Source organism: Exophiala aquamarina (assembly GCF_000709125.1).
Source record: "Exophiala aquamarina CBS 119918 chromosome Unknown aczIA-supercont1.20, whole genome shotgun sequence".
Classification (NCBI taxonomy): Eukaryota; Fungi; Ascomycota; class Eurotiomycetes; order Chaetothyriales; family Herpotrichiellaceae; genus Exophiala; species Exophiala aquamarina.
In genome coordinates, this window is record NW_013550568.1 from 194,540 (window position 1) to 217,549 (window position 23,010).

The 23,010-nt window shown below is 51.0% G+C and overlaps 9 protein-coding genes across 9 annotated transcripts; 5 read left to right on the forward strand and 4 right to left on the reverse strand.

Moving 5' to 3' along the window:
* Positions 1-340: 340 nt before the first annotated feature.
* On the forward strand, positions 341-1,361 carry A1O9_11940 (3-oxoacyl-[acyl-carrier protein] reductase; the record flags this gene model as incomplete). The annotated part of the gene is made up of 2 exons (XM_013399086.1): positions 341-455; positions 511-1,361. 2 exons carry the CDS (start codon positions 341-343, stop codon positions 1,359-1,361), a joined length of 966 nt encoding a protein of 321 aa, XP_013254540.1.
* A 254-nt stretch (positions 1,362-1,615) lies between these two features.
* Positions 1,616-2,317, forward strand: A1O9_11941 (acetyltransferase; the record flags this gene model as incomplete). The annotated part of the gene is made up of 1 exon (XM_013399087.1): positions 1,616-2,317. One exon carries the CDS (start codon positions 1,616-1,618, stop codon positions 2,315-2,317), a length of 702 nt encoding a protein of 233 aa, XP_013254541.1.
* A 764-nt stretch (positions 2,318-3,081) lies between these two features.
* On the reverse strand, positions 3,082-4,207 carry A1O9_11942 (uncharacterized protein; the record flags this gene model as incomplete). The annotated part of the gene is made up of 2 exons (XM_013399088.1): positions 3,082-3,257; positions 3,349-4,207. 2 exons carry the CDS (start codon positions 4,205-4,207, stop codon positions 3,082-3,084), a joined length of 1,035 nt encoding a protein of 344 aa, XP_013254542.1.
* A 1,989-nt stretch (positions 4,208-6,196) lies between these two features.
* Positions 6,197-7,653, forward strand: A1O9_11943 (uncharacterized protein; the record flags this gene model as incomplete). Its single annotated transcript, XM_013399089.1, has 2 exons — positions 6,197-6,279; positions 6,453-7,653. The coding sequence occupies 2 exons, from the start codon at positions 6,197-6,199 to the stop codon at positions 7,651-7,653; spliced, it is 1,284 nt and encodes a 427-aa protein (XP_013254543.1).
* An 879-nt stretch (positions 7,654-8,532) lies between these two features.
* A1O9_11944 (minichromosome maintenance protein 7 (cell division control protein 47)) lies at positions 8,533-11,152 on the reverse strand (the record flags this gene model as incomplete). Its single annotated transcript, XM_013399090.1, has 4 exons — positions 8,533-8,613; positions 8,703-10,617; positions 10,668-10,798; positions 10,853-11,152. The coding sequence occupies 4 exons, from the start codon at positions 11,150-11,152 to the stop codon at positions 8,533-8,535; spliced, it is 2,427 nt and encodes an 808-aa protein (XP_013254544.1).
* A 501-nt stretch (positions 11,153-11,653) lies between these two features.
* A1O9_11945 (uncharacterized protein) lies at positions 11,654-15,410 on the forward strand (the record flags this gene model as incomplete). Its single annotated transcript, XM_013399091.1, has 2 exons — positions 11,654-11,755; positions 11,805-15,410. The coding sequence occupies 2 exons, from the start codon at positions 11,654-11,656 to the stop codon at positions 15,408-15,410; spliced, it is 3,708 nt and encodes a 1,235-aa protein (XP_013254545.1).
* Positions 15,411-15,881: 471 nt separating this feature from the next.
* Positions 15,882-18,018, reverse strand: A1O9_11946 (uncharacterized protein; the record flags this gene model as incomplete). Its single annotated transcript, XM_013399092.1, has 3 exons — positions 15,882-16,849; positions 16,897-17,770; positions 17,824-18,018. The coding sequence occupies 3 exons, from the start codon at positions 18,016-18,018 to the stop codon at positions 15,882-15,884; spliced, it is 2,037 nt and encodes a 678-aa protein (XP_013254546.1).
* A 1,661-nt stretch (positions 18,019-19,679) lies between these two features.
* Positions 19,680-20,806, forward strand: A1O9_11947 (uncharacterized protein; the record flags this gene model as incomplete). The annotated part of the gene is made up of 3 exons (XM_013399093.1): positions 19,680-19,903; positions 19,964-20,555; positions 20,606-20,806. The coding sequence occupies 3 exons, from the start codon at positions 19,680-19,682 to the stop codon at positions 20,804-20,806; spliced, it is 1,017 nt and encodes a 338-aa protein (XP_013254547.1).
* A 335-nt stretch (positions 20,807-21,141) lies between these two features.
* A1O9_11948 (uncharacterized protein) lies at positions 21,142-22,530 on the reverse strand (the record flags this gene model as incomplete). Its single annotated transcript, XM_013399094.1, has 1 exon — positions 21,142-22,530. One exon carries the CDS (start codon positions 22,528-22,530, stop codon positions 21,142-21,144), a length of 1,389 nt encoding a protein of 462 aa, XP_013254548.1.
* Between the last annotated feature and the right edge of the window lie 480 nt (positions 22,531-23,010).

The window sequence follows — 23,010 nt, forward strand, 5'->3', positions numbered from 1 at the left end:
GAAAGAAGCGATGGTGTTGGTGGTGGCCTACACAATAACTATTAAATATCGAAAGTTGTCACGACTCAGCGGCCACTTTCCCTTTTACTTTTTGGATATCGCTCCTTCCACTGGGATGGTGCATGCACGTGCTTAACTCCGCATCAAATATTCCCCGCGGTCGAGGTTTCACCACCAAAAGCCATTGACAGGAACATGCGTGGCCATGCCGCCATGTCGGTCTAAATAACACCGAAATCACTGTTGCAAATATATACTGCCTACCTACCTAGGTATCGTTCTTCCCTTGTGCCCTAAGATCTAGGAGGACCTTCTCTACTTTCTGTCATTGCTACTCAACATGGCACAGCGACCTTCCTCTAGCAGAAGAACATTCTCGTCTACCAACGTGCCGCGCGACGTAGCATACCGCCCACACGAGGGCAAGTTGGGCATAGTTACCGGAGGATCAAGAGGTACAATGCATTACGTGACATGGTAGGGCCTCCGACCTCTTCTAACGTGTTCTAGGCATCGGTGCAGCAACAGCCCGCAATCTGGCTGCCAAAGGGTGTAATTTGCTCCTGGTCTACACCTCCGACTCTTCTACGGAACCAACCATAGATCTCTGCGGAAAACTTTCCAGCCAGCACGATATCCTCGCCGTCCCAGTCCAGGCCGATCTCGCAGATCCAACACGGAGCGTGCCTCATATCCTCTCCACCGCCCAAAACCATTTCTCTCACCCCCGCACTGGGTCGTTCCAGGTGGACATCATCATCAATAATGCAGGTATCGCTGGCAACAAATTGCTGAACGACCCTGATCTAGGCCCAATTGAAGAGACGCAATTTCACCGACAATACAATGTGAATGTCTTAGCTCCTTTGCTGCTGGTCCAGGCATTTCAACCCCATCTACCGAAGGATAGGTCCGGTAGGATTGTCAATGTGTCGAGTGTGTCGGCTGCATTTGGCTGTGAATCGCAGTCTATATATGCGGGAACCAAGGCCGCACTCGAGGGCATGACTCGAGTTTGGGCACGAGAACTGGCGGAAAATGCCACCGTCAATGCAGTCAACCCAGGTCCAGTATGGGGTGACATGTATTCTGAGGCCGGCGAGAAGTTTTGGAAGACCAACCAGAAATATGTGGATGCTGCTCCTTTAATGAACTATACCGGTGACGATGCCACACGAGCGCGAGCGGGCGGGGATCCTCAGGAGTATGACGATATTGTGACCAAGGGCATGGGTGGGAAGAGACCTGGATTTACGGATGAAATTGCAGGTGTCATAGGAATGCTCTGCTCAGAAGAGAGTGGGTGGACTACAGGAAGTATTATTTGTGCTAACGGTGGCATGAAGATGTCGATAGCATGAATGGATTCATTACAGTAAATACAGAGGAACTCAGGAAGAAAGGGAAAAAGGGAAATAGCTCAATGAAAGTCGCGTGAGGCTGTGTGCATTAAATATACGTCATTTGAAAACAAACCCCCCGAAGATACGCCGGGCCTGCGGGCACCAGCACTGCACAATATTCGTCCAATTCGACCCTCACCGGCATTGATCTACCAGCGAACTCATCTTCACACCAATTGCGGACTTCCTATCCGTCGACAAGACCTCTCAGAATGGTCGACATACTCCCCATCTCGTCGTTCCCGTCACACATCTCGCTCCTCCCGTCTATCCAACAATGCAACCTCACCAACCTCCCGGAGAACTACTTCCTGAAATACTACCTGTACCACGCCCTGACATGGCCGCAACTCTCCTTCGTCGCCGTCGTGCGCGGACCGGGGTCTAAACCCAGCGCCTACCCCAAAGTTGTTGGGTACGTGCTCGCAAAGATGGAGGAAGACCCACCGGACGGCGTGCAGCACGGGCATATCACTTCGCTGTCGGTGATGCGAACACACCGCCGTCTAGGCATCGCAGAGAAGCTTATGCGCATGAGCCAGCGCGCGATGGCCGAGGTCTTCAACGCCAACTACGTGAGCCTGCACGTACGCATGTCCAACGTCGCCGCCCTGCATCTGTACCGTGACACCCTCGGCTTCGAGGTCGAGAAGGTCGAGAGCAAGTACTACGCCGACGGCGAGGATGCGTATGCCATGAAGATGGATTTGAGGCGCTTTCAGATCAAGGATGTGCCCGAGAAAGATGATGACGATGAGGGGGAGGCGGTGGGCAGTCTAGGTGGAAAGGATGGTGCGGTTAATGGCGAGGGCGATGGGAAGAAGGAGAAGATGGTCAAGGTCAAGGTTGGCCGGAGCTTGGGGGTGGGCGATTTGGTGGAGAAGAATGAAGGCTCGACGCAGTCTCAGTATTGACTGATCGACTACAGTCCAGCGTGTCTGAGCTTGGTTTCCCATTCCCGCGCCGGAGAGGTACGATTGAGCTCAACTTGACCGCAGAGAGATCCAAGGGGTTGTAACGATGGGTGAACGAAATCATGTGACGGTGGGCTGACCTTTTGTCTGAGCTGTCTGTCCCGACGATAATGGCGGACTGACCGGTGGCTCTGGCCGATCATGGAATGAAGAGAAAGAACACTAGTGGGCCTCCTTGACCAACATCTCCGAGATGACTCTCTCGGGCGTGGAGACTCACCCGTTCACCTGGACATCGGAAGAGACGAATGACAGTTTCTGCATAGCGAGGTGCTTCAACCAAAGATGCAAAGGAGAACGGGACATCAAAATATAAATTCAAATGGAATAAAGTTCTACAACATACCATACCTGGCTGCACTTGACATTGACGGCGCGTTCTGATCATAGAAAACCAGGGACAAACACTCCATTTTCCGATGTGTTTTTGTTTGGCGATTTCTTGACTTAGGTACCTGTAGCTGCAGTGGATGGGATAGGTAGTGGCCACGCTGCTTCAGACAAGCCGATTACCCTCGTCCTTTGGGTTTCAATGATAACCAGGTTTTGGTATGGGCGAACCAACCCGTGTGGCCTAGCCTCATGCGAGACTTCCTTTCCTCCAACAGCAACAATGCGATTCTGATATGAATCCAAGCTCCACAAGTCAGCTTGACCACAGCCCTGCATCCCGTCATGCACGCAAAAGCCGACATGAAGACAGTCTAGAAGATTGCTAGGGCGTTCGGGGGGCTGCCAACACCACCGGGAACGTTGAGCGGTACGCTGGTGAGCAAGAACTCATAACGGCCGACTTTCTTGCAATGTGCTCCCAGAGCCTTCAGATCCCACAGCTCACCGATATTGAGTCCAAACAGCGACAGGAAATATTGATGCAGCACTGTTTCCCCCAAAGGGTGGATTACAGTCAGCAAATGTCCACTCTTCGACCAGGAACTTCACGATTGGTAGATAGAGGGAAGTATACATACCGAGTTCCCCGATCGTGCCATCCCTATTATCCTCATCTTCGATAGTTGGCGGTAGGACTTCAAACGCGATGGCATCACCCGCAACGGCGGCGAAGTGGTGATTCCAGAACCATCGGGCGCTCTCGCGATTTCCCTTGACGCCAACGGCCTTGTGGGTTCCGAGCATTTGTTCCTGCTCCTCAGCCGAGGCAACGCCCAGATCTTCTGTGAAGCCGGAGCGGACGATGACGATGTCTCCATGCTTGAATTTCGTCCCCTGGTGCTCAGCCACGGCTTCGAGGTCCTGCACAGAGATCGCATGTGCCGAGAAACAGTCGTACTTGATTCCCTTGGCTTCAGCGTAGGCGCGATAGTCGAGGAGGACACCTCGACCGACCAAGCCGCCACGATCATGCCAGTGGTTTAGAGTGGGCAGAGTTTTGTCTACGTCGATCTCGCCAAATGCTTGGATCAAGTCAGTCCTGGCGGGCTGGGTGCCATTGTAGTTCAGACCGGTCGGCTGATGTGCGAAGTGAACTAGGGAATCCCATTGGGAAGAACACTGGGTGTTGAATTCGAGTTCGTCGTCGTAGCCATGGATGTCAAAGGGAGAGTCTTTGAAGGAGATGACCTTGTGCTCGAGGCCTTTGCGCAGGAAGCCGGGCTTCTTGATGGCGCCAATGGGCCAATTCAGGGAGATGGACACGCCATCGCGAGCTTCTTTGAAGGCTTCTTGCACGACTTTGGGGCTCAGGAGATTGAGGCAGCCCAGATGGTCTTTCTTGCCATCCTTGTCGAAGACTCCCCAGGCGCAACCTTGGGGCATGTCCTTCACTTTGGGGAGGCTATCGAAATCGGGGAGATTGGAGTAGTCTGCCATGTTTCCGTGGTATCGCAGGCAAATATGTTATATCTTAATGGTGGAACAGAGGAGAAATAGGGAGAAGCTCGGTTCTGGGAGTGGGGAGGACGCTTTCTTTGCTACCTAGAATTAATTCCTTCCCAAGTTCATATACTCATTGCCATTCATCGACGAGTCAAGCAGGACCTGGCCATTGAGCCGACCCAGAGACGCGACCCAAAACTCGAGGCGCGGGGTAGGTACATAGTCAATGCTTGGAGACAGCTTGAAGGCCATTCAGTGCTGCCCCCTCTTGAGTCTTGGTAGGAAAGCTAAACGACAATGATAAAGTTCGTAGATATCCTCGGGTAAGTACTTGAAAAGGATTTCCGGTGGCACTTGGTGGGGAGAGGTTGGGCAAGACGTCAAGTGGTCTTGCGGCCTACAGAATCATATGATCGGCGTCTCGTTCAGTCCATTGGGCAAGGAGGTGGTTAGCGGGGGGGAGCCCGAGGTTGAAAGGAAGGCCCCGGGAGGACGAGCAGCAGTTGCTGTCCCTCATACGACGTCCCGAGTACGGAGTACTTACCCAAGGTGAAGGATTGTAGGTGGGTGAATGGTACATGGGTCTATTCGGCGGATTGAAAACCACAGTAGGTCACTTCGCCTAAAGAGGACTGTGCATTGTGCGATCAAGTGTCATCACCACTCCTTGGTGGGCTCAGTAGCATCAGAAGCGAAGCACCAGGATTTGGATGAAAGGAAGAAACAGAAAAAGCAGTGGTCGGGTGGACTGTCAAGTAGAATGAATTGATTGATGAGCACTGGCCTGTACTAATTGAGTCGTAGCGGTGGCAGAAGGCGTAATAAGCACCGAGTAGCAGCGAGGATCAGCAGTGAATGACATTATATGAAGGACTCCGTACATGTGCGATGTGTGCGCTGCGATGAGGACAACAACTGCTTTCCACATTGGGATGAGCCAAGAGGCTGTTAGGGCTTCGTCGGTCACATGTGGGATCGCCAAGAAGCAAGAGCCGCAAGAACAGCTGTGTTTGGCAAGCAGCGCGGAGTCCTGTATTACTGTACAGAGGTGCTGGTGCCTCGAACAATTGCGAGTACGGAGCATCTGTAATCCATACTCAGGCCCGGGAATGAGGATTGACCAAGGAAGAATGTCAGACACATGAAACGGGCACCGAGTACACTTACCCAGTCACCACTGCCTCGCCTTGACTCAACCTGCACAGCCTCGATGATCTGGGATCTGGTTTGAGGCCCGGTGGAGCTGATTGTTGCTAATTCCATTCACAACCCAGGCGAATCCCTCTGCCTAGACTGTTCTGGGCCTTTGTCCAAGCCTCCAAGACTCCAGATCCCCGTGAGCCAATTCCATCCTACGTGGTACTCTACACGTTTGGGGAGGCTTTCAGGCCCGAAACAAGAGAAGCCTTTTAACCCGACGGGAGGCCGAGGGCGCCCTTCGCGCCCTGACCGCCCCTACAGCGTCTCTCCTGCGCCAATCCCCTCCCCTAACCCCCCGCTGTAAGGGCTTCCAAGGGCGCCGAGGGCTCCTCTTTGGTGGCTCAGTCTTCAGCCAAGAAATCGTCAAATTGCCGCCACCGGTGCTGGGTAGCAGGGGTTGCTGGATGGCACTTCTTTTTCATCAGCTCCAGTTTCAACGAGGGAGGCTGTCTTATGCCAGGCACGCGACACTCCATCCATCCATCCATCCATCGGTCCATCACTTCTGACAGTCCAAGACCACCCAAGACCCAACAAGGACAAGACTAGCCGGTCGCTTTGCTCGTCTTACATCTCGCTAACTCCCTCGAACCTCGCACTACTGCCATCTCGCACTCACCTCTTTCATCAAACCAACCTCATCCATACCTGACCAGAATTCAAATCCACCCCTTCAATGGGCTCTTCCATCTTGCGACTTCTCAGCTCTGCCAGATGATCCATTCTCGGCATCCAGCTCTTAAACATTTCAGTGGTTGAATCAACCATCAACTCGGGCAGATAATGGATCGTCTAGTCAACCGTCTGGATCTTCAGGGTAGAGGTCTCGCACCTCCAGGGAGAATTCCGACCCGAGCCTTGGTTTCGTACGTTCTATCAAAATCACCTTTCCTTCAGCCTTGTCCCTGCCATCAATGCGATTCTGATTCTGATTCTGATTCTGATTCTCTTCGTTTTACAGATATGTGATTGATTACTTAATAATAGTGTAAGTGACTTGATGAGCAACAGACAATGCGTCTCCTAACCACAACTCTAGTCTTTTGGCCATATTATACGCCGTTCTCGACAAGATCGTCACCCCCTTCGCTCAACCCTTCTCTCTCAACAATGCATCGCTCCAGTATCCCTATGCCGACCCTGAAAGGGTCCCCATATGGCTCGCCCTTGTTATCTCTGGTCTCTTCCCCGGAGCTGCTATTGCCGTCTATACTTTATTTCTCGATGGCCTCTTCTCACACCATCGCCGTACCACACGTACTCGTACCAAGTACACCTTCTGGGACCGACTATGGGAACTCAATTGTGGCTGGTTAGGTCTTTTACTCGCCCAAGGCGCTGCGTTCGTCATCACTGGATCTCTCAAAAATCTTATCGGCAAGCCTCGTCCTGACATTATTGCCCGGTGCAAGCCCGACCCAGCAAAAGTCGACGCCCTAGCCGTCTTTACTCTGGCAACCAAAGCACTGTGCACCGAGACAGACGAGCACATTATGCAAGATGGTTTCCGATCATTCCCATCCGGCCACTCATCCAGCAGTTTCGCCGGCCTCTTTTACCTGTCTCTTTATCTCGCTGCAAAACTCCACGTTCTCGATCAACGTGGTGAAGTTTGGCGAACGTTCGTCGTCCTGATACCAACCCTCGCAGCCTCCTGTGTCGCCGGCTCCAGAATCATGGATGCTCGTCATCACCCATTCGATGTCCTCTTTGGGTCGTTACTCGGCATCCTCGTCGCATGGGCCAGCTATCGCCAGTACTTCCCGCCAGTGCATCACGTGTGGGAAAAGGGTCGTGCATACCCTATGCGAACGTGGGGAACTCCGATTCGACGACCTGTTCGTGGCAAGGTTCTCGTCGACAGCGAAACACTCGAAGTCCTGGATGACCGCATACCTGTATCAGGCGAGGATGACGACGACTCGCGCTACGAAATGGAGTTTGGCACCAACAATGGTGGTGTAGGAGGTCCCCGGCACGCAAAGCCAGAGTACTCGACGGCTGGCCTGAACCGAGGCGATCTGGACATCGAGACAGGGTATCCATCCCGAACAACGTCAAGGCAGGATACATTCTCAACCGTTCCCGTGCCAGCGTCCCTGAAACCATCAAGTACGGGCAATGCTTTCCGCGAACAGATGGAACAGAATCGACGAATGAGGACCGGTGGCACCGCCAGTAGTCCTGAGCGGGAAGGGGATATACACGAGGACGATCCGCTGCAGCGAACACGGGACTGAAAGCCTTTCCATAGGGGGAAATTTTTCCGACGTGGTCCAGTGCAATTATTAGAGGCGAAATGGAATTTAGCTATGATGTGCTATGCTACGCTACGCTACGAATTATTCTTTCAACGGGGGAGATCTCTTCTCTGGGGCTTCATTTTCGGCATCACTGGAAGGAATCAGAAAGCTGTGAGTTTCACAATGGGGGGCGTCATCTCAAAGGTACATTTTAAATTCACCAGGCACAGCACGATGTCCGGCCTCTTTTATGGAGCACTTGCTATTCAGAGACTCAAAACGTCTATGCTTGTTTAGTTAAGGTACTCCGAATTTGCACGAGGATGGGCATGACTGGTTGGCTGGTCCGGTTGGGTACGGGTGCCTAACGAGCCTCTCGTTCAGGACGTCTACGAATACTATCGGAGTTTTGCTTCTTTTTCGAAACAGGGTGCCGTCATTAGTTAATTTCATTTGATTTGGTGTTATCTTTTCTCATTGGCTTCGCGTGTTCTACGAACGCGGAAAACTGATTTCTCGGACTGTAGGCGGCAGCGGGTTCGGATTCTTTGCGAATAAAGTGGAACAGGTGCATGAGATCCCATGGACTCTAGACTCTGGATCCCTCTTTTCATTGCATCGCATCGCATCGCATCGCATAGCATTTGTATGGCATGACCGATATCGCTGACAAGCTTCTACCTAGCTGAGCTCCCTCTATATCATCCTTTTGGGAATTGAAGGACCAACAAAACGATCGGAACTCTCAAGGCTCATCCATGCATTACCCTGAAGAGGGACTGCCGTGTCCGTGATTTCCGTAGATTCGAACCCATCGTGCTGGCTGCATTGGGCCTTCTCTTAACTACTCACTCCGTCAATCAATCGTTCCATCGCTCAATCGCTCATATCCTCGTCGTCGCTGTCACCGGCCTCAATCCACACCAGTCGGGTGCCGTTATTAGCGACTTGCCACACCTGCAAGAGATGAGACATCAGCATTCGTTTCAACGAAGCAACGGATGAAAACGCGGTGGTAAGAAACTCTCAAAGCATTGTCCACTTACATCCAGCAACTCATACTCCTCCACCGTCCTCGTGAACTGGTCGCTCGTGAAGCCCTTGGCCTGGACCAATTCCCGAACTCTGGTCAGATTCAACTCGCCTCGTGCACCACCACTGCCGACGCTGGCAGCTCCTGATTCTCTCATGCCACGGATGAGATCGTAGATCCTGCTTGACACCGTCTGATCACCACCGCTGCGCGAGTCGTGGTACAAGCTTGCCTTGGACACTTCGATCAGTCTCAATGCCTCGTCGACATCCTCGCTGACGACTTCATTGCTGAACCGCAGCCGAGCCAGCGCTTGTGAAAGACGTAGGACACCGAGGAGCGTACGCGGCGAGGTGTGCGTGAACTGCTTCTTGCCTCCTTCATCCCGTTTCTGCTGCTGGCGCATTCGAACGTATGCCCCTACCATGTAGTCACTCACGCCTTTGGGGACGTTAGGTCGGTAGGTCCTCGCTTGTGCAATGTATTGTCGTACCTCGTCTGGTGCAAATGTGACGCCCTCGCCTTCGCGTTCGGGGTGCGCATTGTTCATGTGCACGTAACAGACGTGATTGGCGAGCTCTTCGTCCGCTTCCCGCGAAGGGGTGTCAAGTATCAGGAACAAGACATCGAAACGAGACAGTAGGGCGGCTGGAAGGTTGATATTGTCCACAGGTGAGATACGTGGATTGTATCGTCCGTATAGAGGATTAGCCGCTGCTAGAATCGAAGTTCTAGCGTTTAAGGTGGTAGTAATACCAGCTTTGCTAATACTGATGGTTTGCTGTTCCATGACTTCGTGAATGGCGGTTCTGTCTCCATCATCCATTTTATCGAATTCGTCAATACAGCAGATACCGTTATCTGCGAGAACCAACGCACCACCTTCAAGCACCATCTCGTCTGTAACTGGATCACGCATTACAGCGGCTGTTAGACCAACTCCGCTTGAGCCTCGACCGGTGGTGTAGACAGCGCGTGGCGCAACTTTTTGAATATATCTGAGAAGCTGGGACTTCGCTACGCCAGGGTCACCCATAAGACAGATATTTATGTCGCCACGAATGCGCATGCCGTCGCCCATCTCTTTGGTGACGCCACCAATCAATAGAAGAAGAAGTGCTTTCTTGACATCCAAGTGTCCATAAATTTCAGGAGCAATCGATTTTGCCAGATATTCGTAGAGGTGGCCTGTGGCCTTGAAAGATTCGATGCGCCGCAGAACCCGAAGATCAAGTTTCACATTCTGATAGGCTTTCTTGTGTTGGGTGATATGCTGGGCTTCGAGATAAGTGTCTGTTAGAAGTCCGGCCCGGATGGCTCTGAATCCTGTGTAAGGCGTCGGTAAGAAAATGCCATCAATATCAACAATGTCACCTGGGTTGACTTTTCTCGCAAGAGGTCCGTTACAATGGACTGTCAATGTTCTTGGAATGTGACCAACTGGAACCTGATCTGCCATCTCCTGTATTTTGACTTCTTGAAATGGCACGAACTTGGAGGCGCGGGTAGCCGGGAACAGTTGGCCTTTTGTGTCATTCTTCTGGCAATCCTCTGAAGGACAGACTTGCATCGGCGTGAATTGTTTCGTTGCAATAGGTTGAAAGATCTCACAACCACATCGATCACACGTGTAAGCCTGGATGCGTACGCTTGGTTTGACGTCGGAGACTCTTGTCGTGATCCCACGCACAGTGATCAATTGACCCAAATGCTCCCCACGAACTTGTCGCACGGCCAGTGTTTTCTTCGCAATGTCTGCACCCGTAGGAGTGATGGGCTTGAAGTAGAGTGTGTATCTTCTCGTTAATTCTGGTGGGAAGGATGCGACAGCAGGATTCACGTCAGGATCTACTTGGGCGTTCTGAACGATTGTGTTGTTCCGTTTTTGTCGTTGAGCGGTGATAATATCAATGATATCGTCTTTGAAACTAGATGATGATCAGAAAACTTGCAATCGAAGCCATGTTATGTGACCTACGAGATCGCTTTGGTTGGTTCTGGCATTGCCTTGTCCACCGCCTCTGAGAAAAGGTCGATGTAGTGCTTTGTATTCTTCGTGATTGATTCAACGAGATGGAGATCAGATTCGGCTCCTAAAGAGTCCTCGAACTGCGTTGTAGCGTTAGTTAATGTGGTAGGAGTTGGTTGGAGTTTCACATATACCTCTCGCACATCGTCGAGCTCTATCAGAACATCTGGGCGCTCTCGGTTGGCGACATCTAGCAACATATCAAGATACTTCCGCTTTGGCCGCCGTCGGGAGTTATTGCCATCTCGTTCGGCGACATCATCCATGAAGTCATATTCATCACTGGTCTGATCCCCGTCAAGATCCAGCGCGCTAATGGCCTCGGTGGCTGCATCTGGTGAGGTTTTGGATGTCTCGAATTTCTCGAGGAAGGACTGAAAGGCCTCGACTTGTTTCTTGTAGTCAGCAAGCGCTTTATGCTGTAGGAGCGCCATTGTGAATGTGCCTGCTCAGGAAAACGGCAAGGTGGGTGAAAGTTGGGAAGCCTGCGAGAGAAGAAAGCATCTCTGTGGACAAGGGGTGGCTGGCTGCCAATCTTCACGTTACGGGGAGAACGCGTTCAACTCGCGTCGGACAGACGCGTTAAGTGTTCAGGGAAGTATTAGAACAGAAGTGCAATCTGCGTATGTACGCTCTGTGGTCTGCCATATCCTCTTGCCACCCTCGAATTTGAGCCGAGGCCCATCTCCACGGTTGTCTCTCAACAAACTCGTGACCTTGACATTTGAACATCCTCCGAGCTTTCCTCTGGTCATTCAGTGTTTCCTTTAGATCAGATCTTCAACATAAGCTCGAGCTGAAGGGACTTGTTCACGCAAGCTTGCGGTCTCGAACCCATTTCCTTTCCGTAGAGCATTACGCTGCTTAAGCTCCTTGCTCTGCTGACCGAAGCTCTCTACATCCCCGCCATCGGAGCCACAGGGAGGCTCGTAAGAATGGCACCAGCTGTGCGCGCCGAGGTGGCACTTGTCTCCCTCAAGAACTGTCTGGTCAATCTTCCCCCGGGACTGATAGCACTAATTAGCAATACAAATATTGTGAGAACTGCCCTTCGCCTAAAAGCATATGTACTTATGTCGAAAACAGCCAGCTCAAAACATCGTGGTGGAATTGCAGTATCGGTCACAAACGCTCTCAACAGGCGCCGTCTCAAGCGGGAACTCCTCTGGGTTTCAGCGATCTGCTTATGTCGGATGGACTGGAATGCCCAGCCGGACTCGGCCCTCCTCCGTCATCAGCAATGATCGAGCTCGCTCAGGACGTGAGCAAGAGACCCAAATTGTCGAAATTGATGCTACTTTTGCCAAATTATTAGGTCTTTCCGAGGGCTCAAAGATTGGCATTTTGATCCATCTTGATCCTCCTGTCGCGCACAGCATCAACATTGAACCCCTGACCCCAGCAGACTGGGAGGTGATTGAATTGCATGCCACATTCTTAGAGCTCAATCTGCTTTCTCAGATTCGTGCGCTTCCAAACCCAGCCTACAACAACAATGCTTCGACCCAAGCTGAGACTACGCACCCTTTAACGCTACATTTATCTCCGACTTCAACCGCCAATATTATCGTCACTTCTTTGGTGCCACCCATCCCGAGCACATCACCCTTCGCCAAGATTGCTCCAGACGCAGAAGTCATTGTAGCTCCGAAAACTCGACCTAAAAATAGTCGATCCACAAGGGGTGACGCCAGGAGCACAGCTAGTCGACGCAGTGGTAAAAGTGGAACGAGCAATGCTCGTGGACCTAATTCCCGAAGAGCACTTGCACGCTCTGCGATTTTTGCCAGAGCATTTAACCGCCACTCCGCGAATGCTTTTTATGATGACGCATCAGATGACTCTGAAAGCGATAAAATCTGCGTCTGGGTAAGCCAAGAAGTCATCGAGTCAAGCAGTTTGAGAGCTACGGCGTGGGCGAGTGTAGCAATAGTAAGACCGTCGGGCCTCAGGGCACAATTGGACTCTACACAGGTCAATCAGCTCAAAGAAGAAGAGAATAGCGAAGTTGGAAGGCCTTCAGCAAAGATTGTGGCCCAGATACTTCCATGGGCCAATCCGCTGGACAATCAACATGTCGTATTATCGTCAGCTCTGTGCAATATGCTTGGAGTTGATGGCCTGGTCGGAGTTATCGTACGGATTGAAACAGCTTCGCCGCCACTGCCTAGATACTCTGTCAAGAAGTTCTCATTCTATCCATTCTTGCCGCGCAATAGCAAAAAGAAGGAAGGGTTGAAATTTGGGGGAGACTCCAAGGCAGCAAAACAAGCGATGGCAGATAGGCTGAGACTGACCTTTGCCGCCGATAACAGTCTACTCTCTGGGCCGATAACGGATGGTATGGTGCTACCACCCACTGGGGATCCTTTGTCTGCTGCCTCATTCGATGGCGGCATTTTGCGCTTCCGCCGACCCGCCGAGCAAGGAGATGGTTCTAGTGAGTCTCTCTTGTGGGTTCTTGGGCAGGAACAAGACCGTGAGTTCGACATTAAAGATGAAATCCCTAGACCTCTCGAGTTTACGACTCTATTTCCTGGCTTTGCCCATAATGTCTCAGCTACAACTTCAATCCTTGTGGGTGTGGACAGTGTTTTAAAGCAGTGCATGTCCAATCTCACTTTGTGTTCCTCAGTGCTTCTGACTGGAGGAGTGGGCTCGGGGAAAACATCTCTCGCTCAATCTATTGCTCAACGTCTTCGAGAAGATTATGTTTTCAATGTAACATACTTTTCGTGCCAAAAGTTGGTCACGGACGAGATCCGTGTGTCAACGATCAAGGAGACGCTAACCAGGATCTTCATGTCAGCGTCTTGGTGTGCAAGATTGGGTGGTCAGTCAGTTGTCATCCTTGATGATCTTGACAAAATTTGTCCTGTTGAGACCGAGTTACAGGTTGGAAACGATAACGGCCGTAGTCGACAGATCACTGAGCTTCTCTGCGCCATTGTTCGACAATATTGCAGTATCCATTCAGGTGTGGCTTTATTGGCAACGGCTCAGTCGAAAGACGCCCTGAATTCAATTATAATAAGCGGACATGTTGTTGGAGATATCATTGCTATCAAAGCTCCGGCCAAGGATATTCGTCGTGATATCCTCGACTCGCTCACTAAAGATGGTTCAACGCAGAAAACGAACGGCCATGCAAGAACTGATAGTGACACAACGAGCATGTCGGAGAATTCTTGGATGGACCCCACCAACCTCTCCTCGAGGCCTAGGTCATCGTCGTCAGCTCGAATTGAGGGGTTCCGCTTGTCACCAAGTCTTGATCTGCTCGATATCGCTGGTAAGACCGACGGATACATGCCTGCAGATCTCGTCCTACTCGTTTCTCGTGCAAGGAATGAGACCCTTACCCGAATTCTGTCTGAGAATGATGCGTCAGATGCTGCTCCTATACTTACTAAGGTTGATTTCGAAGCCGCCTTGAAAAATTTCACACCATCATCCTTACGCAACGTGACCTTGACACACTCAAGCACCACTTTTGCAGCGGTTGGAGGACTGCAAGAAACTCGAAACACCCTCCTTGAGACGCTCCTATACCCTACTAAGTATGCACCTATCTTCGCGCGGTCTCCCCTTCGCCTCCGCTCAGGCCTCCTTCTCTACGGCTTCCCCGGGTGCGGAAAGACGCTACTCGCCTCTGCAGTCGCGGGAGAATGCGGCCTCAACTTCATCTCCGTCAAGGGACCCGAAATCCTTAACAAATACATCGGCGCCTCGGAGAAATCCGTGCGAGATCTCTTCGAACGTGCACAAGCTGCCAAACCATGTGTTCTGTTTTTCGACGAATTCGACAGTATCGCCCCTAAAAGAGGGCACGATAGTACAGGCGTCACCGACCGAGTGGTCAATCAAATGCTGACACAGATGGACGGCGCCGAGGGTCTGGACGGCGTCTACGTTCTAGCCGCCACGTCTCGACCGGATCTCATCGACCCAGCGCTCCTACGTCCAGGCCGATTGGACAAATCACTGCTTTGTGACATGCCCAACATGGACGACCGCGTGGACATCCTGCGTGCCGTAAGCACAAAACTCGATCTATCACCAGAAGTAGAGAACAAAATCCTCAGCGTGGCCCATCGTACCGAAGGCTTCAGCGGTGCCGACCTCCAAGCATTAATGTACAATGCCCACCTAGAAGCGATCCACGATCTCCTTGGCGACATCAAGACCGCCGAGAAGGGCAAGAACAACCTCTCCAACGGCACGAAAGAGGCGGCCGCTGATGCCAGCGGATCTGCAACTCGTCGGCGCAAGCGACCCGGCAGCGACAAAACCGACTTCATTCAGTTCCTCTACTCACCGGAAGAGGATGTGCGCGCGAAGAAGACACTAACCACTTCCGCGACAGACTCCAAGGCCGCCATCGCAGCCAAGATCGACGAGCTGAAGCTCGTGCGCAAGCGCCAAAAAGGAGCGTTGCGCGCAGGTAACATGAGCGAGGACATTGCGGCTCGGAAAGCTAACGCCAGCGATGAAAATGGGAATGGAAAAGAAGAGGTCCTTATTGAATGGAAGCACATGGAGAAATCTTTGACCAATACGAGAAGCTCGATCAGTGGTGATGAAAGGAAGCGCTTGGCGGCTATTTATCGCGAGTTCGTTGTCGGCAGGAACGGTGAGATGCCGAATGGTGATGGCGGGAGGGAGATTGGCGGGAGGACTAGTTTGATGTAACCATATGGACGATGTTTGTTATGTACCTACTCTAGTGGCGAGTGGATGGTATGGTTAACTAAGGTACCTACCTATGTAGTATGAGAGCCGTGGTTAGATTAAAGCGGTACAGGCGTGGAATAAATATTCAAAAATCAAAATCGAGGATGTGGATGCATAATAATCATCTCGATTGTAGACTCATGCGAGAACTTTTGGGGCAACAACGGGAAACAAACGGCACGTCTATCAACAGAGTCAAGATTTCAATAGGCTATATTCGACGTACCATATCGGTCTGGCTGTCTGCGATGTTCGTGCATATGTAGAACCGAAGAAGGCATCCATTGCTCAAGCAATGTAGCCCCAGGTCTCAAAAAAAAGGATTACAACTTCAGATATTTAATACTTGAATTCCATCCCCTCCCCAGAAAATGTCGGGATTAGAGTTGAGAGGACGAATGAGGGAAAACGTTCGTGGGTATCAATCAATCATTTCGAAGTGGCGCGGCCGAGTGCAAAGACACCGATGATGACAACCGCAAGCGTCACAATCGCCCCTGGTAGGAGAAGGTCATTGGGAACGCCCGCAATGATTTGCTCTTCTTGCGTTGATTGCACAGTCGTAAGGCCATGAGGTCTCTTGGATCGGATTGTCTTCACCGGTGCACGTTCCTCCTCGTCGTCTTCTTCGCTCTCGGGTAGTGCAGTCGCCGGTGCCTCCTTTGCAATCGACTCTGGTGGTGTGGGAGGCTTTGATAACTGTGGGCGTGGGTCGATGGTCGTGACAATTGGCGGCTGGGAAGGGTCATGCACAAACAAATCGACTTTGTCTCGCTTGCCTTGTCGTGCGAGAAGAATGGCGTCTAGGAGATCCTGATCGGTGGTGATGGAAACCGTGTCTCCCTCATCGTCCATGTAGCTCAAAGCATAACCTGCCTTACCCAGTCTACCATCCTCAACTGTGGCTTCACCACCGACAGCTTCAAGTTCAGCACCAAGTTTGGCAGTGACATGGCTTACAAGCTCGGTTACACCAAAACTTGCAATCACCTGTATTCTGTGCACGCGGCCACTGGGCGCTTTGAACTTGAAAGGGAAGGGTGTGTCCTCAGGAGCCTCAATTGATGGTAGAACTTCGGAATGCGCATCGCCATGATGGGAAGCAGATTCGTGTGGCATGACACTATCACCTCGTTCCACACCTGGGCGGGTAGCTTCGGATTCCAACATGGATCGGTGCCCAGGCGTTGTAGGGCGGTGACTACCATCACCAGATATCATTGACTCAGTATCATTATCCATTGACAGCCAGAACTTATTCCAGGCTGGACCTTCGCTTTCACCGGTGTTCATCGTGTTAATTTGTTCGAGTGTAGCATATGTAAGTTTAAGAACATCAACCATGCCTACAATCTCGCCAGTCTCGTTCATAACGGGAAGATTCAAATAATGACCATCTATTGATGTTAGCTGTGGTCCGGTGTATAAATTATAGGGTGCTTACCATGCATCTTGCGAAGTGCTGCCTGGATGCTCATATCCGAAGGAGCAAAATCAGGATGAGGTGTCATAACACGAACAACACTGCAATTTGATGGGTCGAGGCCTGGCGCAATCACACGCAAGACAACATCCTTGCTTGTGAAGATGCCGGTAATAGATCCTTGATCCTGAACCAAAACAGCGGTCGTGTGGTTTTCTTTCATGAGCTGGGCCGCTTCCTTCACCGATGTTCTTACTGAAACGGTGGTGGGCGGTAAACCATTCAAAACAGACTCCAAGGTCGGACCAGACATTTTCATCCTGAGAGCTTCAACATATTGGATGATTTGTTGGGGCTGACTTGATCCAAGTTCCGACTGGACACCCTCCAGCGCATCGTACAGCTTGCGTGAGGAGCTATAAGCTCTCTCCAATTTCTCCATTGCCTCGTAGAAACATTTTGTAATGTCGAGGATACCAGAGATATCTTGATTCTCGTCCATAACTGGAAGATGGCGGAAGCCCTTCCTTACCATCAAATCCAAGGCATCGGTGGCACTCGTATCAGTTCTTGCACAGAGAGGGTTCTTTGTCATGATCTGCTCGATGGTGATCTGGCTTGCTTTGATCCCTGCACCAACAACACGGAATGCAAGATCCTTGGCTGTGAAAATACCCGCGATTCTATCATCATCATCCGTAACCAGGACACAGTCTTCTCTCTTTGCAGCCATCAGTTGAGCGGCTTCGGCAACGGTAGTGTTGGGTTTTATCTGCAAAGCCTGGCTAGGTTTGAGAGCGAGGACTGTTCCGGGTGGTGCTTTGCGAGTATGTCGGGCTCGTGAAGGGACATGCTTCTTCTTACTGAGATCCGCCTCCATCTTGCGTCGGATGGCCTGATAAACATTGTTAGGCAAAGAGATAACGACTTCTTCGGTTTGAGGCCTACCTCATCCCTCTTGCTCTGTTTCTGCCTACTGGCGGACATGGTTGAAGTTCCAGACATCTCGCTCGGGGCTTGACTGTTGACCGAATCCAACTTCGGACGAGGGATACTCGATGGACTGTCCGTGAAAGGCAGCGGGCCACGACGATTGCTCGTAGGAGTGCCTCTGAAGGTACCACTGACTTGACTTGACGACATCGTGGGAGAGGCTGAGGAATTGCAGGCAACGTGACCGAGATGGTCTGTGGGTGAGAATGCAAGTCAAAACACAGAGCGTGTCGATTATTGGTCTTTCAGGAGAGCAAACAAGCAACAAATCCAAAGGTCCGAAGTTTGACGGATTGGTTGCCAGGCTGCGCCAACGAGTCGATGAGTGGTCCCGCACGGATTGTCGGGGATGCGCGGTTTCGGGTTGTAAACAAGTACTGCACCCATGTCCAATCGCAATGGCTTGAGATTTCTGCGGCTGCACGTGCCTCGGCACACCTCCTTATCGTGGTTAGACACCCTCTAGGCCCAGGCCATTCCAGATCCGACATCATAGTGCCTTGGCAATAATGCTAACTCAATCTAGGAATTGGATGTCCCTGCTTCCAAGCCTGGTACGCAGCGCTGCCCTGTATCGATATCCACGACCATTACTACTACGAGTAGTATTTCATTACGTGATATGTGCACATGGGGCGCGCTATAGTCAGAGCACATGCCATCTCGATTGATTCCGCCGTGTATACCTGCCACTAATACCTACCACACGTGCTCGGCTTTTGCCCCGTTAAAAGTCAATACATAAGATAGAGGTGGTGAAACCTGCACAATCAAGCACAATGATGGATTGGTTTATGTCACTCGATGTACTTAGCAATCTTGGATGATGACGAATAATAGGTGAGTTGGAGATGGTAGATTGGGGGGATATCAACGTACTCGTGCTTTTGTGTACTGCATCCACTCTTTACCCTGAAGCGGGGAATCTCCCCGTTTAAGATATGTCGGATGATGCATTCAAGTGCTGATTAGCAATGAATTCTTATTTTATTCACGTTTAATAGTGTTCAAGATACCCAGAGTGTGCGAAGCAACACGAACCATGGTACGGAAGCGAGTGCCTTGGCCTAAAACCCCACCGGAGATACGGCACAGGAAAGTCCACCGAAGCTCGGGGATATTGTAAGGGAGAAACATGGCACTATCGAGGTCTTGGTAGTCTGTTCGTGGGCAGAGACAGTCGAGCTGTAGCAGCTCTATTTCGAACAGCAGGCGAGGTCTTTGCCATTTGTGGTCGAGGCTTGAACGTGTATAGCATGGAAAAGAAAGGAAGCGGCCGCACTGAAGCAAGCACAATAACATGATGGGAAGGTGACAGGGACAGAGAGAAATATCGAATTTTGTTATCGTGTGAAACGCATAGGATTCCAATAAAGCGACTAATTCCGAGAACAATGAGACCAAGGACCACCTACTCGTACATATAATCTCGAGGTTGAGTGATCTTGAAAAGGTGGGAATCGCTGGGTTGACTGGAAATTTCTGACGAGTCAACTCGACAGTTCCACACAACTGGTGCTCGCCTAAGATCGTCTAGTGGGTCCTAGCCTTGTGCCTCATTCTTACGCATCGTATAGTATGTTCGTGGGGAACACCCATTATTACTGATCAGGCATCGCCTGCTCTGCAGACTGTGACTAGGTCTTTTTCGCGGTCCATAACATTATTAATGGTCATCTGTTTAAATATAAAACATCGCCCTCGGCTGGCAGGTGTTGGAAGAGCAGTTCCTGTGTCTCACCTCGCATTTGGATTGCAGCTCAAACGTCTCGTCTGCGAATGAGAATAGTCATCTATCTGCCACAGCAACTATGGAGCCTTACACCATTGACCCAGCAAAGCAGTGGAGCAACACTATAAGAATCCTTCATAAATTTGACGCTTACCGTGTTGCATATAAATACGTCGACTCCCAACCAATCCATGCATTCTTTGTCATTCCCAAGCAACTCCCACCAGGACCCAGGCCTCTGTTGGTGAGGTTCCATGGTGGTGGATGGACTGAAGGAGAGGCCGATGCCTCCCTCAGACCATTGTAAGCTCCCACGAAGAGGCTAGCCCGAGTGGGACCTTCAAATGCTGATCTGGGCGGTAGTTTCCTCGAGTTGGCACTCAAGCACGGGGCCATAGTGCTCACACCAGACTACCGCCTCCGGCCAGAACACGAGATGACAGATGGTCTCGATGATGTACGCTCTTTCTGGAAGTGGGTCGAGCAGGAGGCGCAACAAGTCCTCCGGCAGGCGATTCTCGGGCTTGAGCTAGATGCTCGCAACTTGCTTGTTGGCGGCGAGAGTGCGGGCGGTTATTACACGGCGCAGACTGCGATGCTACGCATGACACAGTTGCCCATCAAGGTTCTTTTCATACAGTACCCAGGTATTGATCTTGGGAAGCTGCTTAACATTCCAGAGAACAGGACTCTAGAGGAAATCAAACTTGACTATAGGTTGACCCCGCCCCTTCCTTATTCACTCATAGAGGAGCATTTGGCAGGGCTGGAGCCTGGTAAAATTTGCACTCGAGCCAAGTTCGGCACCAGGATGGACCTCCACCGGGCCATGATTCAGGCTGGCAAATTCTGCGATATTTCTGGTGACAGGGCTTGGATCGATCCAATGAGCAGTGTCGAAACAGCCCCGAAGATGCCGCCGATTCTGTTAGTGCACTCGAAGGAGGATGAAGCTGTAAGTATCAATATGGATACGTTATTTATATTACCGCTGACCTAACCTAGGTTTCGTGGGAGTATTCGGAAGCATGGGCGGAGAAGCTGCAACGGCTTCAGCCAGACGTGCCAATGCATTTAAGTTGGCAGACGGGTCACCATGTCTTCGACAGGGACCATAACATGGAAACACCATGGCTGAAGGAGCCACTTGAATTTGTGCAGAAGTATTGGCCTGTTCCGGCCAATATTGTGCCGGTGTCGGCGTAGTCGGCATAATCTCCCAGATGTCAGAATGATTATGTGCACAACAAATCTCTGAGACGGTCTGGGAAAGCAGAGCTAGAGTCCTATCAGTGGTTTTTTCCATCGCATATATCCGAAACAGCTACATGATCAAATCAGATCTCAAGGTCGAAGACTGCGTTCAGTGCGGCGCCTTAACATCAGAGGAAATCCCTGGCCGTGCGGCTGAAGATGTACATGATGATACGGAGGAGATAATCAAGTAGACACAAGTCTTTCGAAAGGTCATTGTGGATACACTCGACGCAAAGGCAGTGCTAGATGAAATGCGACTAGATTGAAACCAATCGTATTCCAGGCTATGTGCTGTGGGCAAATGGTCGCTGATGTCCATGTAGTTCTGGATACTCGGAATATAATTCCGCTCTGCCCAGGTGAGTGGAGCCAGATTTCTCGTGGGTGACACTTGTTTGATTGTTATATCGAGCGGGCAGCTCGGCAGGATGGACCGCCTGAGAATCGGCTTCGTATGGACCATTTGCGAAATTGCTATCGGAAGGAGCATTAGGTCTCGTATCATTGCTTTGACCCTTTGTGGAGCGATCACTTCCACGTTTTCTCCAGACACACCAGACAATCAACGCAAGCGCGAGGAGACCAAGCACCACACCAACTGCAATTCCAGCTATAGTCCCTTTAGAAAGTCCACCTCCACGATTTGTCTCTGAACCTGGCTCGGGAGCTGGAGGTGGCGCAACAGCCAATTCGGACGCAGTACAATTGTACTGGGCTTTGAACACATCGCTCTGGTCGTAGTGCACTAACGACGAGCAGTCTAAGCTAGCAGAGCTCCTAATGATGACATTGCCTTGGACATCAACGAGTGCCGGCATAGAGATATTTGTAAAGCTTCCGTTCAAGGCAATGTCGCCACGGACTCGTGCTAGATTTGGCAGCGAAAGTGATTCCATGGCGGAATTTCCATTTGTGACAATATCTCCGGAAACGTTGGTGAGACTTGGAAGATCAAGCTGCGATAGGGCCGTATTGTTCCATACCATGAGGTCGTCGAGTTTAGACAACCTCTCAATGGACAATGTCTTGAGATCGTTCGCGATGAAACCGAGGGAATGAGTGACTGACTCAAGAGAAAGCAGATCAATCGTCTGGACGTGGGAGAAGGTAAGGTTGTAGGCTGATCTTAGGCTGGCGAGGGATAATTTCATTGCGGGTCCATTCCGAGCAAAAGTGAAAGAGCCCAAGCCATTGACAACTGGTAGGAAAATGTCGCTTAACACAGGGTTCTGTTCGACCTCAAGTCTGGAAATGTTCACGGACTTTACCCAATCGATGTCCATTAAGCCCGTCTCAATGATTTGAATTGAGCTGACGTTCGAAATCCCGATTGTAGACTTGAATTCTGTCAAGTTTGGTGCGCCATTAATGTCGATTGTATCGACGTTCTCGAGAGCTGGGAAATTGAGGCTGGTCAAGAGATCGTTATTGCTGATACTTAATGTGTCACCTATCGTAACGAGATCAGAGGCGCTCAGGCTGCCTATGTCTGAGCCATAGGCAACGCTAAGATCTCCAGTGATTGTCACAATGCCATTGAGAGACACAGAGCCATTGACCGCAGACCCAAGACGAATATCACCGTCATAACTTTCACACTGGGTAACTCCTGTTGCCTGAGAGCTGCTGGAGATGGTGATAGTGCCTGAACATGGTACAGCTGATGAAGCCATGGCAGAAGTTCACAAGCTGACTGAAAGGCTGCCTACTTTGCAGAATGAAAGTGTCATTGTCGGACCTCAAGAGGGAGAAATGCATTATTGACATGATTGCCAGTATTCATAGCCCGTATTCGGTTTGGGTCCAGCCTACCGCCAAGGGCGGTAGCACCCCATGAAACACGAGGGCTATTTTGCAGGGAGACATGGGTTTCCTTCGCCGGTTGGACAAATCTCTGGCAGACCAAGACCGTGTCCAAGGCTGGTGAGATTGCTCTGGACAGGGAGAGGGCTTTGACTAGGGTGAGTACAGCTGCATTGGAGAATCAGGTAAACCTTGGCGGCGTGCAAGAGTCCGTTGTGTGATGTTGACTCGTGTCCTCCATCACCAACCATCATGTCTCCAAAAGGACCCCTTTCCGTGACAGTGCAGCCAACGTAGGGCGGTGTTTACAAGGAGGCAGTCTCAGTATGAAAAAGGGCATGGCCTGTGGG